This window comes from Heterodontus francisci, chromosome 1, assembly GCF_036365525.1.
Source record: "Heterodontus francisci isolate sHetFra1 chromosome 1, sHetFra1.hap1, whole genome shotgun sequence".
In the NCBI taxonomy this organism is placed as follows: Eukaryota; Metazoa; Chordata; class Chondrichthyes; order Heterodontiformes; family Heterodontidae; genus Heterodontus; species Heterodontus francisci.
Genome location: NC_090371.1, coordinates 16,047,487 through 16,069,144, shown reverse-complemented (window position 1 = coordinate 16,069,144; position 21,658 = coordinate 16,047,487). Strand labels below are relative to the sequence as shown.

General features: G+C 45.2%; 1 protein-coding gene across 1 annotated transcript in view; it reads right to left on the bottom strand.

Annotated features, from left to right (window-relative positions):
• Positions 1-331: 331 nt before the first annotated feature.
• Positions 332-21,658, bottom strand: part of sema4f (sema domain, immunoglobulin domain (Ig), transmembrane domain (TM) and short cytoplasmic domain, (semaphorin) 4F) — a 314,213-nt gene continuing 292,886 nt past the window's right edge. The window contains exons 13-14 of the mRNA XM_068028690.1: positions 7,577-7,650; positions 332-3,542 (exon numbers count right to left, since the gene is read on the bottom strand). Of these exons, the coding sequence (XP_067884791.1) occupies positions 2,929-3,542; positions 7,577-7,650 (688 nt within the window). The 3' untranslated portion in view covers positions 332-2,928. The remainder of the gene's footprint in view (positions 3,543-7,576; positions 7,651-21,658) is intronic.

Sequence of the window (21,658 nt, the reverse complement as noted above, 5' to 3'; positions counted from 1 at the left end):
ATCACACTATAGCAATTTATTTAAAAAAAACATCAATAACAGTGAAGGCTGGAATTCTTTCATTCAGTTGACAATAAAACTTCACCTTTAGTTATCTAGAACTCTCTGCTACCTACATGTACAGGAGGGAACTGCACGCTGCTCCATCACTACACAAAACTGAGAATGTGCATGTATGATGAGTTAGGTAGACGAATTATCTAAAACAAATGAATAACCACAGTGTACCAAATTAAAACTGTCACATAGAAAAAGGCAGTAACTATACTTAGAATTCAGAAAATCTGAAAACAAAAGGAACCATCCAAGTATTAACCCCTATACCCACAGCCAACCCCCCCCCCCAACCCTCCCAAATCTCTTCTGAAGGCACTGACCCACAATTCCAAATGGCAGACTGCTCCAATAATTTACTCATGTGTCCAACTGTCACACCAGAGACTCTGCAGCGAGTCTTGGTAGGTTCTTTATCCATGCAGTGCATCACTGTCAATTGAGTGATCCTGTCTTGACTCCACATGCACATCCACACAGTTTCCAGCTTGGGCCATAGACAGAAATCCAGTGCCTCTATTAATATTTTCCCCTCAAGATCCCAGCAGCACTGATGAAAACTCTATGGTCCATACTGCTGGCTTGGTTGACATTTGTTTGACAGTTATCTCACCTGCTGCCCTCCCGCTCCTGTTAGTCAAATCAAACCAGGAGGTGCATCTGTCCTCTTAGCCAGTAAGAAACCCACACCATCCCTCTCCCCATCATTTTTAAACCTCCCTCAGTCCACAAATAGAATGAAAAGTCAAAATTCCCAAAGAACAATACTGGAAAGGCTCAGGCTGTTTACTGAATACTGATAGAGGGACGGACACCCATGTTGTCACCAGGGCTGGTATTGACACACTTGCAGCCATTTTATACCAGCCCACACAACCCAGGATGTCTGTGAAGCATTGCAGTTTTCGCATCATGTCCACCTTAGCTGTGCAAACAATATCCAACAGTAAAATTATACACTGCCCTTCCAAGTGGTTTCATTTGGAGTGAGTGTTTTGAATTGCAAAAGACAAAGGGTTAATTTTAACTTTGGGAGACAGTGTAAAACAGATAATAGCCAGCCATTATACATCCCGCCCAATTTTCCTGGCAATTAAATCAATGGAAGGGAATATTGGGCAGGGTATACAATGAACAGCCACTTCAATATCGCACATTGTACACTGTCATCCAAAGTTAAAATTACCCCAAGTATTGGTGGTTTCAGGTCATCCACTGGTAGGAGCAGTATGAGGTGATGAGTTAAGAACATCACACATAAAGGGTATTTACTGGCTTAAAAGTGTGAGTCCTCCCCTCCCCTCCCACATACTGTTTACATATTAATTTAGCCTAGAGACAGCAGTGAGGTCCCCCTGAAGCTACTGGTCTTGCAGGTTAAATCTGTGGCATCGGACAAAAATCAGACACAATGTGGCACAGTGACCCACATTTCTGCCTCCAATTTCCACTGCAATCCAAAGTGCACTGCAATGACATCAATGTCAGGTTGGGTCCTTATAAAGTGGATTTGGAGAGAAGCAAGAGTGATACTTAAAACAAACACGACAAAAACAAAATATCAAAAATCAGCTGAGCTTAGCAAACCTAAAAAACGACAACTAATATTTACAATAGTTGGCTAATTACTCTACAAGTTCTTTCGGAGTATAACAACAACAACGTTGAAACATTCTGGAAGGGAGAGTGCTCATAACATTTTAAATTGTTCAAACTCCTGGAGTCCACCAGAAATGCAGATGCCTGGCGTTACAGTGTTTCTGGCTGCCGTTCATCTTTCCCAGTGGTCATCCAGCAGAGGTGCTGACTGCATGGTGTGCTATACATAGCATCATCTCTACTCCGTGAGGCAGGTTGGCCAAGTTCACTGAAGATCGAGCAACCTGGCGGTAAGCATGCAGCTCAACAGCTGAAGCTCTGCACATTTTAAACCAATAAAATAAATCCTCAGCAATCCCATGAGATCAGTGGTTTTAACATGTTGCGTACAAGTGGGCATTTTTGTCTTTCACTTTTACTAATTCCCCTATCCAGAAGGTGCTGATTCCTTTCGCAGTGCCAAATCACAGACAGTACCTCAGGCTAGTGGTCACTGCATCACGTATAAACCGAAGCAGAATCATAGAATGAAACATCACAGAAGGAGGCCATTCGGCCTATCGTGCATGTGCTGGTTCTTTGAAAGAGCGATCCAATTAGTCCCACTGTCCCGCTCTTTCTCCATAGTCTTACAAGTTAATTGACCACTTGTAGGACATTCGAAGCTGGTCTTGACTTCTTGCCACATTCACAAGTATCCTCTGCAGCAGTGGTTATTGAATGGTAATCAGGAGCAGGAATCCCGGGACTGATATTTACTTTCCTTGAGATCCTCGGTGACACCCCAGACTGTGATCAGTGAACTCAGTATGGAACACGAGTCCGCCCCAGAACCCCCAGATTTGAGCAGCTCAACTAGCTGCTGTCTTTACAACAGAGCATGCTCTTTACAAAACAATATACACATTTCTTAAGTTTTTTGGCGTAAATTAAAAATGGCAAATTGGGTAGTCCTGAGAGGGTTAAAAGGTTGCATAACACCCTCACAGTGTGTCAAACAGCACAGCTGCAAACAAAATGGCATTGTTTCCCCCATCGCCCCCAAGGCGAGGACTCTTTGCCAGGCATGCGTGAAGCTGACATGACAACAGAGATACTGAACGGGGGCCACCGTCGTACTAAACTCTATACTTTCTTACCTGGAAGACATACAGGTGGACAGAATTAAAAGCAACTTCATACATGCAATCATAAAAAATAGATTTTTTTTTGTAAAGCAGATGGCTCCTTTGGGCCATATTCTTCAAGGATGTCAGTCAGTTTGTCAGCCAGTGATTAAATCGAGGTTTCGTCCTGGCAAGATATGATAGAAATAGTGTGGTTTCTCGAAGTGTCCACGTTCACTCCATTGACTTCCTTGCCCGTATTTTCATAAATCTCCTCTTTTTCACTGGTTCCATTTAAATCTGACCTGCTCTTTTGATCGATGGTCAAGGGCCGGGTTTCATCAGTGGAGCCCAACCTGGGAACTGTGGATCCCCCAGCTGCATCTGTGTAATCCCCATTACAGCCGTCTTTTGAAGAATTTTTGTTGTTGTACCACCGGTGAACGTATCTGTAGGTGAAGGCACCGAGAACAAGACCAAGGATCAGGAAGAGAAACATCAGAAGATAACTGATGGAATTCGTATCCTTCCTGGTGTTGGTTGAAGACCCTAATTCTAAGCTGTAGAAAGCTTCAACAGCCTGCACTTTGTCCTCAACGCACATGCACTTGTAATCGCCCAGGCTGTCTGGTGCTGCCATCACGTCAATCCCTTTGGCTTTGTCGTTGTTACTCAATTTTCCATTGGGCGTTATCCAGTGACAAGTTGACCAGGCAGAACTGGGGTTACACTGAAGGAAAACTGTGGTCCCCTTCACCACTGGTACCACCTTTGCCACCAACTCTGGAAAACAAAAAGCACCAAGCCATAAGTTTATAGACAGGACTAGCCTTTAAATTCCACCTGTGGAAATTAAATTGGACAAGGTTCCAAATTGTTTTACATCCAATGATGTACATTGTTGTAATGTAGGAAATGCAACATTGGCACAGAAACAGTAATGCAATAATAACCAGATAATCGTCACTGTGATGTTGGTTACGAGATGAATACTGGCCAGGACACCAAGGAGAACTACTCTGCTCTCCTTCCAATAGTGTCATGAGATCTTTAATGCTCACCTGAACTGTTTTAATGTCTTATCTGAAAGGCATAAGCTAGGGAAGTTGCTACAGTGCATCATGTCAATGGTGCATACTGCAGCCAGTGAGCCGGTGGTAAAAGAGCAGATATTGATCCCAGAGGCAGGAACATTAATTCAGCAAAATGCTGTGCCCTGGGGATGGCTTTGTGCCAGGAGAAAACACCTGCTCTTCTTTGAAAAATACCATGAGATCACTGATTGCATCCACTGACCAGACAGACAAAGCCTCAGTTTAAATTGTATCACAGAATAACTACAGCACAGAAGGAGACCAGTCAGCCCATCGTATCCGTTCCAGCTCTATGCAAGAGCAACTCAGCTAGTCCCACACACCCGCCCTTTCCTCATAGCCCTGCAATTTTTATTTTATTTTCAGATGCATATCCAATTCCCTTTTGAAAGCCACAATTGAATCTGCCTCCACCACACTCTCAAGCAATGCATCACAGATCCTAATCACTCGCTGCACAAAAATATTTTTCCTCATGCCACCGATGCTTCTTTTGCCAATCACCTCAAATCGGTGTCCTCTGGTTCTCGACACTTCTGTCAATGGGAACAGTTTTTTTTAGTGCATTCTGCCTTGACCCCTCATGATTTTGAACACCTTATCAAATCTCCTCTCAATCTTCTCTCTAAGGAGAACAGTCTCAGCTTCTCCAATCTATCCTCCCTTATCCCTGGCACCATTTCCATAACTTTTTTTCAACATTCTCTCGAAAGCCTTCACATTCTTCCTGAGGTATGGTGCCCAGAATTGGATACAATAGTCTAGTTGAGGCCAAACCAGTGTTTTATAAATGTTAATCATAACTTCCTTGTTTTTGTTCTCTTTGCCTCCATTTATAAAGCCCAGGATCCAGTATGCCTTTTTACCCACTTTCTCAACCTGCCCTGCTACCTTCAATGACTTGGGCACATATACTCCCAGGTCTCTCTGTTCCTGCAACCCTTTTAGAATTGTACCCTTTATTTTATATTGCCTCTCCTCCATCTTCCTAACAAAATGTATCACTCCACACATTTCTGCATTCATTTTCATCTGCTGTGTGTCCACTCATTCCACCAGCCTGTTTATGTCCTCTTGAAGTTTATCACCATCCTCCTTACAGTCATAGAGTCATAGAGTTATACAGCACAAAAACAGGCCCTTTGGCCCATCATGTCCATGTCAGCCATCAAGCACCTATCTATTCTAATCCCATTTTCCAGCACTTGGCCTGCAGCCTTGTATGCTATGGCGTTTCAAGTGCTCATCTAAATACTACTTCAATGTTGTGAGGGTTTCTGCCTCTACCACCCCTTCAGACAGTGTGTTCCAGATTCCAATCACCCTCTGGGTGAAAATTCTTTTCCTCAAATCCCGTCATAATTTTGTATACCTCAATCAGGTCCCCCCTCAGCCTTCTCTGCTCTAAGGAAAACGACCCTAGCCTATCCAGTCTCTCTTCATAGCTGAAATGCTCCAGCCCAGGCAACATCCTGGTGAATCTCCTCTGCACCCTCTCCAGTGCAATCACATCCTTCCTAAAGTGTGGTGACCAGAACTGTACACAGTACTCCAGCTGTGGCCTAACTAGCGTTTTATACAGCTCCATCATAACCTCCCTTCTGTATATTCTATGCCTCGGTTAATAAAGGCTAGTATCCAATATGCCTTCCTACCCACCTTATCTATCTGTGCTGCTGCCTTCAGTGATCTATGGACAAGTACACCAAGGTCCCTCTGACCCTCTGTACTTCCTAGGGTCTTACCATCCATTGCATATTCTCTTGCCTTGTTAGTCCTCCCAAATGTATCACCTCACACTTCTCAGGATTAAATTCCAGTTGCCACAGCTCCGCCCATCTTACCAGCCCATCTATATCGTCCTGTAATCTAAGGATTTCCTCCTCACTATTTACGACACCACCAATTTTTGTGTCATCTGCGAACTTATTGATCATACCTCCTATATTCACGTCTAAATCTTCAATATACACTACAAACAGCAAGGGTCCCAGCACCGATCCCTGCGGTATACCACTGGTCACAGGCTTCCACTCGCAAAAACAACCCTCAACTATCACACTTTGCCTCCTGCCACTAAGCCAATTTTGGATCCAATTTGCCAAATTGCCCTAGATCCCATTGGCTCTTACCTTCTTAACCAATCTCCCATGCGGGATCCTATCAAAAGCCTTACTGAAGTCCACGTAGACTTCATCAACTGCCTTACCCTCATCTACACATCCAGTCACCTCCTCGAAAAATTCAATCAAGTTTGTTAGACAGGATCTCCCCTGACAAAGCCATGCTGACTATCCCTGATTAATCCCTGCCTCTCCAAGTGGAGATTAATCCTGTCCCTCAGAAATGTTTCCAATAGTTTCCCTGATGTTAGACTCACTGGCCTGTAATTACCTGGCTTATCCCTGCTACCCTTCCTGAATAATGGTACCACATTCGCTGTCCTCCAGGCCTCTGGTACCTACGCTGTGGCCAGAGAGGATTTGAAAATTTGTGTCAGAGCCCCTGCCATCTCCTCCCTTGTCTCACATAACAGCCTGGGATACATCTCATCTGGGCCTGGGGATTTATCCAATTTGAAGCCCACTAAAAAAGCTAATACTTCCTCCCTTGTAATGCTAATTTGTTTAAGTATATCACAAGTATCTACACTTACATTGTCCTTCTCCATAGTGAACACAGATGAAAAGTAATAATTTAAAACTTGAGAAGAAAACTTGAAGGCAGCAGCACAGGTGGATAAGGTGGTTAGGAAGACATATAGGATACTTTCCTTTATTAGCCAAGGCACAGAATATAAGAGCAGGGAAGTATGATGGAACTGTATAAAATGCTAGTTAGGCCACAGATGGGGTACTGTGTAGAGTTCTGGGCACCACACTATGGGAAGGATGTGATTGCACTGCAGAGGAGATTCACCAGGATGCTGTCTGGGCTGGAGCATTTTAGATATGAAGATAGACTGAAAAGGCTAGGGTTGTTTTCCTTACAGCAGAGAGGGCTGAGGGGGGGACATGATTGAGGTATACAAAATTATGAGGGGCATTGATAGGTTAGATAGGTAGAAACTTTTTCCCTTAGCGGAGGGGGTCAATAACCAGGGGGCATAAATGTAAGGTAAGGGGCAGGAGGTTTAGAGGGGATTTGAGGAAAAAAATGTTCACCCAGAGGGTGGTTGGAATCTGAAACATACTACCTGAAGGAGTGGTAGAGGCAGGAACTCTCATAACATTTAAGAAGTATTTAGATGAGCACTTGAAATGCCATAGTATACAAGGCTATAGGCCAAGTGCTGGAAAATGGGATTAGAATAGTTAGGTGCTTGATGGCCGGCACAGACACGATGAGCCGAAGGGCCTGTTTCTGTGCTGTTTTACTCTATGACCTATGTCCTCTGGCTCTGCACACAGATTGCCACTTTGGTCCCTATTGGGCCTACTCTTACCCTGGGTATCCTCTTGCCTTTAATATACTTATAAAACGCCTTGGGATTTTCCTTTATCGTGCCCGCCAGTACTTTTTTATGTCCCCTCTTCACTCTCCTGATTACTTTTTTAAGTACCCCCCCTACACTTTCTATACTTCTCTTGGGCCTCTGCTGTTTTCAGTGCTTTGAATCCTCCTTGTGAAAAGATACCTTGACTGTACCAGAACTATCTCCTCTTTAAAGTCAGTTTATTATTCTGTGACAGTTTTGCCTGCCAATTCTTGATTCCAATTTACCTGGGACAGATCCTTGCTTAGCGTTACATAAGGTGTTAGTCCGTGGGTGGTCATATTCCAAATCTTGCAGCAGCCTGTTGGAGATGCAAAATAATTTTGTTTTCAGCAAGGTAAGAAAACACAATGCAATAATCATTTATATATACAAATGAAGTTACAATTCTACATTTAAAAACATAATTCAGCATCATTTCTTACTAACTGAATTAAAATATATAATAAAAGCAAATTACTGCAGATGCTGTAAATCTGAAATAAAAACAAATTTTATTTGATTTACAGATTTTGGAAAGATGTAAAGCTAACAGGGTTGTAGTGGTGGGTGATTTTAACTTACCCTGTATTGACTGGGACTCACTTAGTGCGAAGGGGCTTGGATGGGGCAGAATTTGTAAGGAGCATCCATGAGGGCTTCTTGAAACAATATGTAGATACTCCAACTAGGGAAGGGGCCGTACTGCACCTGGTCTTGGGGAATGAGCCTGGCCACGTGGTCGAAGTCTCAGTAGGGGAGCATTTCGGGAACAGGGACCATAATTCTGCAAGTTTTAAGGTACTTGTGGATAAGGATAAGAGTAGGCCTCGGGTGAAAGTGCTAAATTGGGGGGAAGGCTAATTATAACAATATTAGGCAGGAACTGAAGAATTTAGATTGGGGGCGGCTGTTTGAGGGTAAATCAACATCTGACATGTGGGAGTCTTTCAAACGTCAATTGATTAGAATCCAGGACCGGCATGTTCCTGTGAGGAAGAAGGATAAGTGTGGCAAGTTTCGGGAACCTTGGATAACACGGGATATTGTGAGCCCAGTCAAAAAGAAATAGGAAGCATTCGTAAGGGCTGCAAGGCTAGGAACAGATGAATCCCTTGAGGAATATAAAGACAGTAGGAAGGAACTTTAGCAAGGAGTCAGGAGGGCTAAAAGGGGTCATGAAAAGTCATTGGCAAACAGGATTAAGGAGAATCCCAAGGCTTTTTATACGTATATAAAGAGCAAGAGGGTAACCAGGGAAAGGGTTGGCCCACTCAAGGACAGAGGGAATCTATGTGTGGAGCCAGAGGAAATGGGCGAGGTACTAAATGAGTACTTTGCATCAGTATTCACCAAAGAGAAGGACTTGGTAGATGATGAGCCTCGGGAAGGGAGTGTAGATAGTCTGGGTCATGTCGTTATCAAAAAGGAGGTGTTGGGCATCTTGCAAAGCATTAAGGTAGATAAGTCCCCAGGGCCTGATGGGATCTACCCCAGAATACTGAGGGAGGCAAGGGAAGAAATTGCTGGGGCCTTGACAGAAATCTTTTCCTCCGCATTGGCTACAGGTGAGGTCCCAGAGGACTGGAGAATAGCCAATGTTGTTCCTTTGTTTAAGAAGGGTAGCAAGAATAATCCAGGAAATTATAGGCCGGTGAGCCTTACGTCAGTGGTAGAGGAATTATTAGAGAGGATTCTTTGGGACAGGATTTACTCCCATTTGGAAACAAATGAACTTATTAGCGAGAGGCAGCATGGTTTTGTGAAGGGGAATTCGTGTCTCACTAATTTGATTGAGTTTTTTGAGGAAGGGACGAAGATGATCGATGAAGGAAGGGCAGTGGATGTTGTCCATATGGACTTCAGTAAAGCCTTTGACAAGGTCCCTCATGGCAGACTGGTACAAAAGGTGAAGTCACATGGGATCAGAGGTGAGCTGGCAAGATGGATACAGAACTGGCTCGGTCATAGAAGACAGAGGGTAGCAGTGGAAGGGTGCTTTCCTGAATGGAAGGCTGTGACTAGTGGTGTTCCGCAGGGATCAGTGCTGGGACATTTGCTGTTTGTAGTATATATAAATGATTTGGAGGAAAATGTAGCTGGTCTTATTAGTAAGCTTGCGGATGACACAAAGGTTGGTGGAGTTGCGGATAGTGATGAGGATTGTCAGAGGATATAGATCGGTTGGAGACTTGGGCGGAGAAATGGCAGATGGATTTTAATCCGGACAAATGTAAGGTAATGCATTTTGGAAGATCTAATACAGGTGGGAAGTATACAGTAAATGGCAGAACCCTTAGGAGTATTGACAAGCAGAGAGATCTGGGCGTACAGGTCCACAGGTCACTGAAAGTGGCAATGCAGGTGGATAAGGTAGTCAAGAAGGCATATGGCATGCTTGCCTTCATCGGTCGGGGCATAGAGTATAAAAATTGGCAAGTCATGCTGCAGCTGTACAGAACTTTAGTTAGGCCACACTTTGAATATTGCGTGCAATTCTGGTCGCCACACTACCAGAAGGACGTGGAGAGGGTACAGAAGAGGTTTACCAGGATGTTGCCTGGTCTGGAGGGCATTAGCTATGAGGAGAGGTTGGATAAACTTGGATTGTTTTCACTGGAACGACGGAGGTGGAGGGGCGACATGATGGAGGTTTACAAAGTTATGAGTGGCATGGACAGAGTGGATAGTCAGAAGCTTTTTCCCAGGGTGGAAGAGTCAGTTACTAGGGGACATAGGTTTAAGGTGCAAGGGGCAAAGTTTAGAGGGGATGTGCGAGGCAAGTTGTTTACACAGAAGGTGGTGAGTGCCTGGAACCTGCTGCTGGGGGAGGTGGTGGAAGCAGGTACGATAGCGACTTTTAAGAGGCATCTTGAGAAATACATGAGTAGGATGGGAATAGAGAGATATGGTCCCCGGAAGTGCAGAAGGTTTTAGTACAGACAGGCATCAAGATCGGCGCAGGCTTGGGGGGCCGAATGGCCTGTTCCTGTGCTGTACTGTTCTTTATTCTTTGTTCAAAGTGCTGGAAATACTCAGCAGGTCAGGGAGCAACTGTGGAGAGAGAAGCAGAGTTAATGTTTCAGATCTATGACCTTTCATCAGAACTTGCAAAAGTTAGAAAAGTAAGAGGTTTAAGCAAGTGAAAGGGTTGAGGGGGCGGGGAAGAGAACAAAAGAGAAGGTGTATGATAAGGCAGAAGGTAGGAAAGATTAAATAACAAAGATGTCTTGGCGCAAAGGCAAAGAGAGCATTAATGGTTGTGGTGAAAGTCAAAGCATTAGTTCAGAGAGAGTGTTAATGGCAGAATAATGAACAGCTCTGTTCAAAAGCATAACCTGAAAAACAGACACGCGGTTAAAAAATAAAATAACTTTAAAAATTAAAAATAAAATTAAAAAAGGCCAGTCATGCTCTGAAATTGTTGAACTCAATGTTCGCAAAGCTGTAAAATGCTTAATCGAAAAATCAGGTGCTGCTCCTTGAGCTTGCGTTGATGTTCACTGGAAGACTGCAGCAGGCCAAGGGAGCGGGGGTGGGGGGTGGTGGTGGTGTTGAAGTGGCAAGCAACTGGAAGCTTGGGGTCATGACTTTGGACTGAGCGGATGTGTTCTGCAAAGAGGTCACCCAATCTACGTTTGGTCTCCCCAATGTAGAGGCGGAAGCACTGTGAGCGGCGAATACAGAATACTAAATCGAAGGAAGCACATACAAAATGCTGCTTCACCTGGAAGGAGTGTTTGGGGTTTTAGGTGTTGGAGAGAATAGGTAAAAGGGCATATATTACACTTCCTGCAATTGCATGGAAAGGTGCAGTGGGAAGGGGACAAGGTGTCAGGGGTCATGGAACAGTGGACCAGGCTGCCACGGAGGGAACGATCCCTTCGGAGGGGACGGGAACATATGTTTGGTGGAGGCATCATGCTGGAGGTGGTGGAAATGGTGGAGGATAATCCTTTAGATGTGGAGGTTGGGGGGGGTGGAAAGTGAGGACAAGGGGAACCCTGTTGCCGATCTAGGAGGGAGGGGAAGGGGTGAAGTAAGAAGTGAGGGACAAAAACAAGAAATGCTGGATTCACTCAGCAGGTCTGGCAGCATCTGTGGAAAGAGAAGCAGAGTTAACGTTTCGGGTCAGTGACCCTTCTTCGGAACTGACAAATATTAGAAAAGTTACAGATTATAAACAAGTGAGGTGGGGGTTGGGCAAGAGATAACAAAGGAGAAGGTGCAGATTGGACCAGGCCACATAGCTGACCAAAAGGTCACGGAGCAAAGGCAAACAATATGTTAATGGTGTTTTGAAAGACAAAGCATTAGTACAGATTAGGTGTGAATATACTGAATATAGAACATCAGCAAGTGCAAACCTGAAGAAAAACAACCTGAAAAAAACAGTGGGTAAGCAAACTTTCATTTCATTTCATCTTAGTTTGTTCAGTTTGCTTACCCACTGTTTTTTTTCAGGTTGTTTTTCTTCAGGTTTGCACTTGCTGATGTTCTATATTCAGTATATTCACACCTAATCTGTACTAATGCTTTGTCTTTCAAAACACCATTAACATATTGTTTGCCTTTGCTCCGTGACCTTTTGGTCAGCTATGTGGCCTGGTCCAATCTGCACCTTCTCCTTTGTTATCTCTTGCCCAACCCCCACCTCACTTGTTTATAATCTGTGACTTTTCTAATATTTGTCAGTTCCGAAGAAGGGTCACTGACCCGAAACGTTAACTCTGCTTCTCTTTCCACAGATGCTGCCAGACCTGCTGAGTGAATCCAGCATTTCTTGTTTTTGTTTCAGATTTCCAGCATCCGCAGTATTTTGCTTTTATTAAGAAGTGAGGGAAATGGGTCAGAGAAGGTTGAGGGCCCTGTCAACCTCAGTGGGGAGGATCCTCGGTTGCGGAAAAAGGAAGACATGTCAGAAGCATTCTTGTGGAAGGTTGCATCATCAGAACAGATGCGTCAGAGACGGAGAAAGTGGGAGAGTGGAATGGAGTCCTTACAGGAGGCAGGGTGTGAGGAAGTGGAGTCAAGGTAGCTGTGAATATTAGTGGACAGCCTATCCCCAGAGCTGGATACGGAGAAGTTGAGGAAGGGAAGTGTCGGAAATCGACCATACACAGGTGAGAGAAGGGTGGAAATTGGAAGCAAAGTTGATGACCTTTTCCAGTTCAGAGCGAGAGCAGGAAGCAGCACCAATATAATCATCAATGTACCAGAAAAAGAGGTGAGGGAGGGGGCCTGAGTAAGGCTGGATCAAGAAATGTTCAACATACCCCACAAAAATAGAGGCATAACTAGGACCCATGCAGGTACCCATAACAACACCCTTCATTTGAAGGAAGTGTGTGAAGTTGAAGGAAAAGTTGTTCAATGTAAGAACAAGTTCAGCCAGGTGGAGGAAGGTGGTCGTGGATGGGGACTGGTTGGGCCTCTGTTCAGGAAAGAAGCAGAGAGCCCTGAGACCGTCCTGGTGGGGGATAGAGGTGTAGAGAGATTGGGCGTTCACAGTGAAGAGGTGGTGGTTAGGGCCAGGAAACTGGAAATTGTCGAAATGACGTAGGGCGTCAGGGGAGTCACGGATGTAGGTGGGAAGAGACTGGACGAGAAGAGAAAAGATAGAGTTGAGAAAGGAAGAAATAAGTTCAGCGGGACAGGAACAGGCTGAAACGATAGGTCTACCAGGACAGTCCTGTTCGTGGATTTTGGGAAGGAGGTAGAAGCAGGCTGTCCGGGGTTGTGGAACTATAAGGTTGGAAGTTGTAGAGGGAATATTTCCAGAGATGAGGTCAGTGACAGTCCTAGAGACAGTAGCTTGAAGTTCAACGGTGGGATCATGGTCCAGGGGGAGATAGAGGACGTGTCTGAGAGTTGGTGCTCAGCCTCGACAAGGTAGAGGTTGGTACTCCAGACAACAACAGCACTACCCTTGTCAGCAAGTTTGATCACAATATCGGGGTTAGACCTGAGAGAACAGAGTGCAGCAAGTTCGGAAGGAGACAGGTTAGAGTGAACAAGGGGAGCAGAGAAATTGAGACTGCCGATGTCTCAATATAAAGATCAAAAGTAACAGGCCAGAGGGAGGAGTCCAGTTGGACGGAGAATATTGGAGGCGGGTGAAAGGGTCCTCTGGTCAGTGAGGGAGGACTCTGGGTCGAAGAAGTGAGCCTGGGGGCAAAGACAACGGAAGAAGAGCTCAATGTCACGCTGAGCGCAAAATGCATTGAGGTGGAGGTGTAAGGATATAAAACTGAATCCTTCGTTAAGTACAGATTGTTCAGCATCAGAAATGGGAAGGTCAGAGGGTACTGTGGCAAGGGGTCAGGTTAGGAGAAGGGATGGAGTCAAAGGGAAGTGAAGGGGGAAGAAGGATCTGGAGATCTGGAGGGGCATTGATACCCATGAGCTGCTGGAGCTTGCATTCCTTAACATCTGAAAGGAAGAGTAAAAGTTTTTTGTTGATGCGTCAGATAAGACGAAGGACAAAATTAAACTGCAGAGCAGAACTGCTTTGAGATAAGGTGGGTGACCACTTTGAGGAACACCTCCGCTTAGTCCAAAAGCATAACCCCGAGCTTCCAGTTGCTTGCCTTTTCAACACACCACCCTGATCTCATGCCCACATTTCTGTCCTTGCCCTGTTGCAGTGAACATCAACCTTGAAGAGCAGCGTCTGATCTTTCGATCCGGCACTCGACAGCCTTGTGGACTCAACATTGAGTTCAACAATTTCAGAGCATGACTGGCCTTTTTAATTTTTGAAAAAAATTATTTTGTTTTCAACCATGTGCCTGTTTTTCAGGTTGTGCTTTTAGACAGAGCTGTTCATTATTCTGCCATTAACACTCTCTCTGGACTAATGTTTTGTCTTTCACCACAACCATATTAATACTCTCTTTGCCTTTGTCCCAAGCCATCTTTGTTATTTAATCTTTCCTGCCCTCTGCCTTATCACACACCTTCTCTTTTGTTCTCTTCCCCAACACGCCCACCCCTTTACTTGCTTAAAACCTAATACTTTTCTAACCACTGCCAGTTCTGATAAAAGGTCAGAGACATGAAACGTTAACTCTGCTTCTCTCTCCACAGACGCTCCCTGACCTGCTGGATAGCATGCACCTGAACCGTGCTGGGACCAGTGTTCCAACAAACCGTATAACTAGGGAAGTAGAGAGGGCTTTAAACTAAACAGTGGTAGGGTGAGGATCAAGTCTGCGTAGATGTAGCAAATCAAGGAGTAGAGTCAAGGCAGGAGAGCAGAATAGTAATATGTGAAATGAAGGTCAGCGAATGGCACAAAGGGACAGAGAGAAAAAATTTAAGAACACACCAACATTCAAAACTAGATGTTCCGAAGATTATAAGACGAAACTAAAGGCTCCTTATCTGAATGCATGTAGCATTCATAACATAGACAAACTGATAGCGCACACTGAAGTAAATAAATATGATCTGATAGCCATTACGGAGACCTGGCTGCAAATGACAAGGATTGGGTCCTGAATACTGAAGTGTATATGACATTCAAGAAGAATAGGAAGCTAGGCAAAGGTGGAGGGGTAGCACTGTTAATTAAGAATGGCACTGGTGCAATAGTTAGAGATGACCTTCGTTCAGGAGATCAGAATGTAGAATCGGTTTGGGTGGAGATGAGGAATAGTAGGGGAAAGAAGTCACTAGTGGGAGTGGTCTACAAGCCCCGACAGTAACCACAATGTTGGACAAAGTATACAGAAGAAATATGGGGTGCTTGCGATAAAGGGATGGCAATAGTCATGGGTGATTTTAAAATCTACATATAAACTGGAAAATTCAGATTGGTAATAGTAGCCTGGATGAGGAGTTCATAGAATGCTTTTGAGGTAGTTTCTTAGAGCAGCATGTTCTGCAACCAACCAGAGAGCAGGTTATATTAGACTTGGTATTGTGTAATGTGACAAGATTAATTCATGACCGCAGAGTAAAGGTATCTCTAGACAGCAGTGATCACAATATGACTGAACCTTACATCCAGTTTGAAAGAGAGAAGAGTGGGTCCAAGACTAGTATTTTAAACTTAAATAAGGGCAACTATGTGGGCATGAAAGCTGAGCTAGCTGAAGTGAACAGGGTTACTGGGTTGGAAGATATATCAATGATGCACAGACCAGTCAAGCAACAGCCTGACATAGTCATACTCATCGAATCATACCTTACAGACAATGTCCAGACACCACCATCCCCGGGTATGCCCTGTCCCACCGGCAGGACAGACCCAGCAGAGGTGACGGCACAGTGGTATACTGTCAGGAGGGAGTTGCCCTGGGAGTCCTCAACATCAACTCCAGACCCCATGAAGTCTCATAGCATCAGGTCAAACATGGGCAAGGAAACCTCCTGCTGATCACCACCTACTGTCACCGCCCCCCAGCTGATTAATCAGTACTTCTCCATGCCGAACACCACTTAGAGGAAGCACTGAGGGTGGCTAGGGTGCAGAATGTACTCTGGGTGGGAGACTTCAATGTCCATCACCAAGAGTGGCTCGGTAGCACAAAAACCGACCGAGCTGGCCAAGTCCTAAAGGACAGAGCTGCGAGACTGGATCTGTGGCAGGTGGTGAGGGAACCAACAAGAGGGAAAAATATACTTGACCTCGTTCTCACCAATCTGCCTGTTGCAGATGTATCTATCCATGACAGTATTGGCAGGAGTGACCACCGCACAATCCTTCTGAAGTCCCGTCTTCACATTGAGGATACCCTCCATTGTGTTGTGTGGCACTACCACTGTGCTAAATGGAATAGATTTTGAACAGACCTAGCAATGCATCCATGAGGCGCTGTGGGCCATCAGCAGCAGAATTGTATGCAACCACATTCTGAAACCTCAAGGTCTGGCATGTCCCCCACACTGCCATTACCATCAAGCCGGATGACCAACCCTGTTTCAATGGTGCAGGAGGGCATGCCTCAAAATGAGGGTCAACCTGGTGAAGCTACAACCCAGGACTACTTACATGCCAAACAGCGTAAGCAGCATGCGATAGAGCTAAGCGATCCCATAACCAACGAAGTAGATCTAAGCTCTGCAGTCCTGCCACATCCAGTTGTGAATGTTGCTGGTAAATTAAACAACTAACTGGAGGAGGTGGCTCCACAAATATCCCCATTCTCAATGATGGGGAAGCCCAGCCCATCAGTGCAAAGGGTAAGGCTGAAACATTTGCAACAATCTTCAGCGAGAAGTGCCGAATTGATGATCCATCTCGGCCTCCTCCTGAAGTCCCCAGCATCACAGATGCCAGTCTTCAGCCAATTCAATTCACTCCACGTGATATCAAGAAACAACTGAAAGCACTGGATACTGCAAAGGCTATGGTCCCTGACAACATCCCGGCAGTAGTACCGAAGACTTGTGCTCCAGAACTTACCGTGCCCCGAACCAAGCTGTTCCAGTACAGCTACAAGACTGGCAACTACTTGACAATGTGGAAAATTGCCCAGGACAAGTCCAACCCGGCCAATTACTGCTGTCATGCCAAGAATGAGGCATGTTAATTTTGTCATGAACATTGATTTTAAACTGTTACTGGAGTAAAGAAAGGACTTGTTAAACAGATCAGTCGTGGCTGGGAAAGACACTTGCATATTGACAGATGGTGACTGGAAGGACAAAGGACCATTCCCTGACACAATCAACCCACAATGGACCTTGATCACCAGGTATTGTGTGTAAGAGGAGCATTCCAGAGACTGCTAATGTGATACAATCGAAGACGTGGTCAGACCAGTTAGTCACATGACTAACCTGCTTGGCAAACTGGGGTTTTCTGAATTAGAGTCATACAGCAGAGAAACAGGCCCTTTGGCCCACCGCGTCCATGCCGACCATAATGCCTATCTATACTAATCCCACCTGCCTGCATTAATTCCTAATCCCTCTATGTCTTGCTCATTCAAGTACCTATCCAGATGCCTCTTAAATGCCGTTCCTGTTACTGCCTCCACCACCTCCTCAGGCAGCTCATTCCAGATACCCACTCCTTTGATCCCCTTTAAACCTTCTCCCTCTCACCTTAAATCTGTGCCCTCTCGTTTTAGTCACCCCTACCATGGGAAACAGACTCTGGCTATCTACCCTATCTATGCCTCTCATAATTTTATATACCTCTATCATGTCCCCTCTCAGTCTCCTTCGCTCCAGGGAAAACAGGCCCAGCCTATCCAATATCTCTTTATAACTCAAGCCCACCAAACCAGGCAACATCAAAGAACAAAGAACAAAGAAAATTACAGCACAGGAACAGGCCCTTCGGCCCTCCAAGCCTACGCCGATCCAAATCCTCTATCTAAACCTGTCGCCTATTTTCTAAGGGTCTGTATCTCTTTACTTCCTGCCCATTCATGTATCTGTCTAGATACATCTTAAAAGACGCTATCGTGCCCGCGTCTACCACCTCCGCTGGCAATGCGTTCCAGGCACCCACCACCCTCTGCGTAAAGAACTTTCCACGCATATCCCCCCTAAACTTTTCCCCTCTCACTTTGAACTCGTGTCCCCTTGTAATTGAATCCCCCACTCTGGGAAAAAGCTTCTTGCTATCCACCCTGTCTTTCCCTCTCATGATTTTGTACACCTCAATCAGGTCCCCCCTCAACCTCCGTCTTTATAATGAAAATAATCCTAATCTACTCAACCTCTCTTCATAGCTAGCGCCCTCCATACCAGGCAACATCCTGGTGAACCTCCTCTGCACCCTCTCCAAAGCATCTACATCCTTTTGGTAATGTGGCGACCAGAACTGCACGCAGTATTCCAAATGTGGCCGAACCAAAGTCCTATACAACTGTAACATGACCTGCCAACTCTTGTACTCAATACCCCGTCCGATGAAGGAAAGCATGCCGTATGCCTTCTTGACCACTCTATTGACCTGCGTTGCCAACTTCAGGGAACAATGGACCTGAACACCCAAATCTCTCTGTACATCAATTTTCCCCACGACATTTCCATTTACTGTATAGTTCACTCTTGAATTAGATCTTCCAAAATGCATCACCTCGCATTTGCCCTGATTGAACTCCATCTGCCATTTCTCTGCCCAACTCTCCAGTCTATCTATATTCTGCTGTATTCTCTGACAGTCCCCTTCAGTATCTGCTACTCCACCAATCTTAGTGTCGTCTGCAAACTTGCTAATCAGACCACCTATACTTTCCTCCAAATCATTTATGTATATCACAAACAACAGTGGTCCCAGCACGGATCCCTGTGGAACACCACTGGTCACACGTCTCCATTTTGAGAAACTCCCTTCCACTGCTACTCTCTGTCTCCTGTTGCCCAGCCAGTTCTTTATCCATCTAGCTAGTATACCTTGGACCCCATGCGCCTTCACTTTCTCCATCAGCCTACCATGGGGAACCTTATCAAACGCCTTACTGAAGTCCATGTATACGACATCTACAGCCCTTCCCTCATCAACCAACTTTGTCACTTCCTCAAAAAATTCTATTAAGTTAGTAAGACATGACCTTCCCTGCACAAAACCATGTTGCCTATCACTGATAAGCCCATTTTCTTCCAGATGGGAATAGATCCTATCCCTCAGTATCTTCTCCAGAAGCTTCCCTACCACTGACGTCAGGCTCACCGGTCTATAATTACCTGGATTATCCCTGCTACCCTTCTTAAACAAGGGGACAACATTAGCAATTCTTCAGTCCTCCGGGACCTCACCCGTGTTTAAGGAAGTTGCAAAGATATCTGTTAAGGACCCAACTATTTCCCCTCTCGCTTCCCACAGTAACCTGGGATAGATCCCACCCGGACCTAGGGACTTGTCCACCTTAATGCCTTTTAGAATACCCAACACTTCCTCCCTCCTTATGCCGACTTGACCTAGAGTAATCAAACCTCTGTCCCTAACCTCAACAACCGTCATGTCCCTCTCCTCAGTGAATACTGATGCAAAGTACTCATTTAGAATCTCACCCATTTTCTCTGACTCCACGCATAACTTTCCTCCTTTGTCCTTGAGTGGGCCAATCCTTTCTCTGGTTACCCTCTTGCTCCTTATATATGAATAAAAGGCTATGGGATTTTCCTTAACCCTGTTTGCTAAAGATATTTCATGACCCCTTTTAGCCCTCTTAATTCCTCGTTTCAGATTGCGCCGACAATCCCGATATTCTTTCAAAGCTTCGTCTTTCTTCAGCCGCCTAGACCTTATGTATGCTTCCTTTTTCCTCTCAGCTAGTCTCACAATTTCACCTGTCATCCATGGTTCCCTAATCTTGCCATTTCTACCCCTCATTTTCACAGGAACATTTCTCTCCTGCACGCTAATCAACCTCTCTTTAAAAGCCTCCCACATATCAAATGTGGATTTACCTTCAAACAGCTGCTCCCAATCTACATTCCCCAGCTCTTGCCGAATTTTGGTATAGTTGGCCTTCCCCCAATTTAGCACTCTTCCTTTAGGACCACTCTCGTCTTTGTCCATGAGTATTCTGAAACTTACAGAATTGTGATCACTATTCCCAAAGTAGTCCCCTACTGAAACGTCAACCACCTGGCCCGGCTCATTCCCCAACACCAGGTCCAGTATGGCCCCTTCCCGAGTTGGACTATTTACAAACTGCTCTAGAAAACCCTCCTGGATACTCCCTACAAATTCTGCTCCATCTAGACCTCTAACATTAAGTGAATCCCAGTCAATGTTGGGAAAATTAAAATCTCCTATCACCACCACCCTGTTGCTCCTACAGCTTTCCATAATCTGTTTACATATTTGTACCTCTATCTCACGCTCGCTGTTGGGAGGCCTGTAGTACAGTCCCAACATTGTTACCGCACCCTTCCTATTTCTGAGTTCTGCCCATATTGCCTCACAGCTCAAGTCCTCCATAGTGCCTTCCTTCAACACAGCTGTGATATCCTCTTTGACCAGTAATGCAACTCCTCCACCCCTTTTACCTCCCTCTCTATCCCGCCTGAAGCATCGGTATCCTGGGATATTTAGTTGCCAATCATACCCTTCCCTAAACCAAGTCTCAGTAATAGCAATAACATCATACTCCCAGGTACGAATCCAAGCCCTAAGTTCATCTGCCTTACCTATTACACTTCTTGCATTAAAACAAATACACCTCAGACCACCAGTCCCTTTGCTTTCATCATCTGTTCCCTGCCTACTCTTTCCCTTAGTCACGCTGACTTCATTATCTAGTTCCTTACAGGCTTTAGTTGCTACATCCTTACTCTCCACTGACCTCATTTGGGTTCCCATCCCCCTGCCACATTAGTTTAAACCCTCCCCAACAGCGTTAGCAAATGCACCCCCAAGGACATTGGTTCTAGTCCGGCCCAGGTGTAGACCATCCAATTTGTAATAGTCCCACCTCCCCCAGAACCGGTCCCAATGTCCCAAAAATCTGAACCCCTCCCTCCTGTGAATCTTTTCTGCACCCTCTCTAGCTTAATCACATCTTTCCTGTAGTGTGGCGAGCAGAACTGCACACAGTAATCCAAATGCGGCCTAACCAACGTTATGTACAACTGTAACATGACGTCCCAACTCTTGTACTCAATGCTTCGGCCGATGAAGGCAAGCCTTCTTCACCACCCTGTCTACCTGTGTTGCCACGTTCAGGGAACTTTCAGGGAACTATACAAACAGTTTGAACACAGAAGTCTCTTCGCTCCTGGACTGAGAAGATCTCTCCTGTCTGCTCCCATCTTTTTCTCACAAGCCTCTGAATCCACTGAAGACACATGAACCCCAAGAGAGAAAAGTCTATAGTGAACAAGGTTTAAGAAGAATACTGGGGCCCAACGAATAGCAAGAACTGTCGATAATCAAGAACTCTACAGTGAGCTTGAAGAACCGAAACAATCTTCAGATATTGCCTCAAACTTTTCACTTTATTTTTCTTCTGCCATTTTCCGGCTGCCATCAACGAATTTGGCCTAACCATCAGCCTCAAGAAAACGGACATCATGGGACAGGACGTCAGAAATTCTCCATCCATCAATATTGGCGACCACGCTCTGGAAGTGGTTCAAGAGTTCACCTACCTAGGCTCAACTATCACCAGTAACCTGTCTCTCAATGCAGAAATCAACAAGCGCATGGGAAAGGCTTCCACTGCTATGTCCAGACTGGCCAAGAGAGTGTGGGAAAATGGCGCACTGACACGGAACACAAAAGTCCGAGTGTATCAAGCCTGTGTCCTCAGTACCTTGCTCTACGGCAGCGAGGCCTGGACAACGTACGTCAGCCAAGAGCGATGTCTCAATTCATTCCATCTTCACTGCCTCCGGAGAATCCTTGGCATCAGGTGACA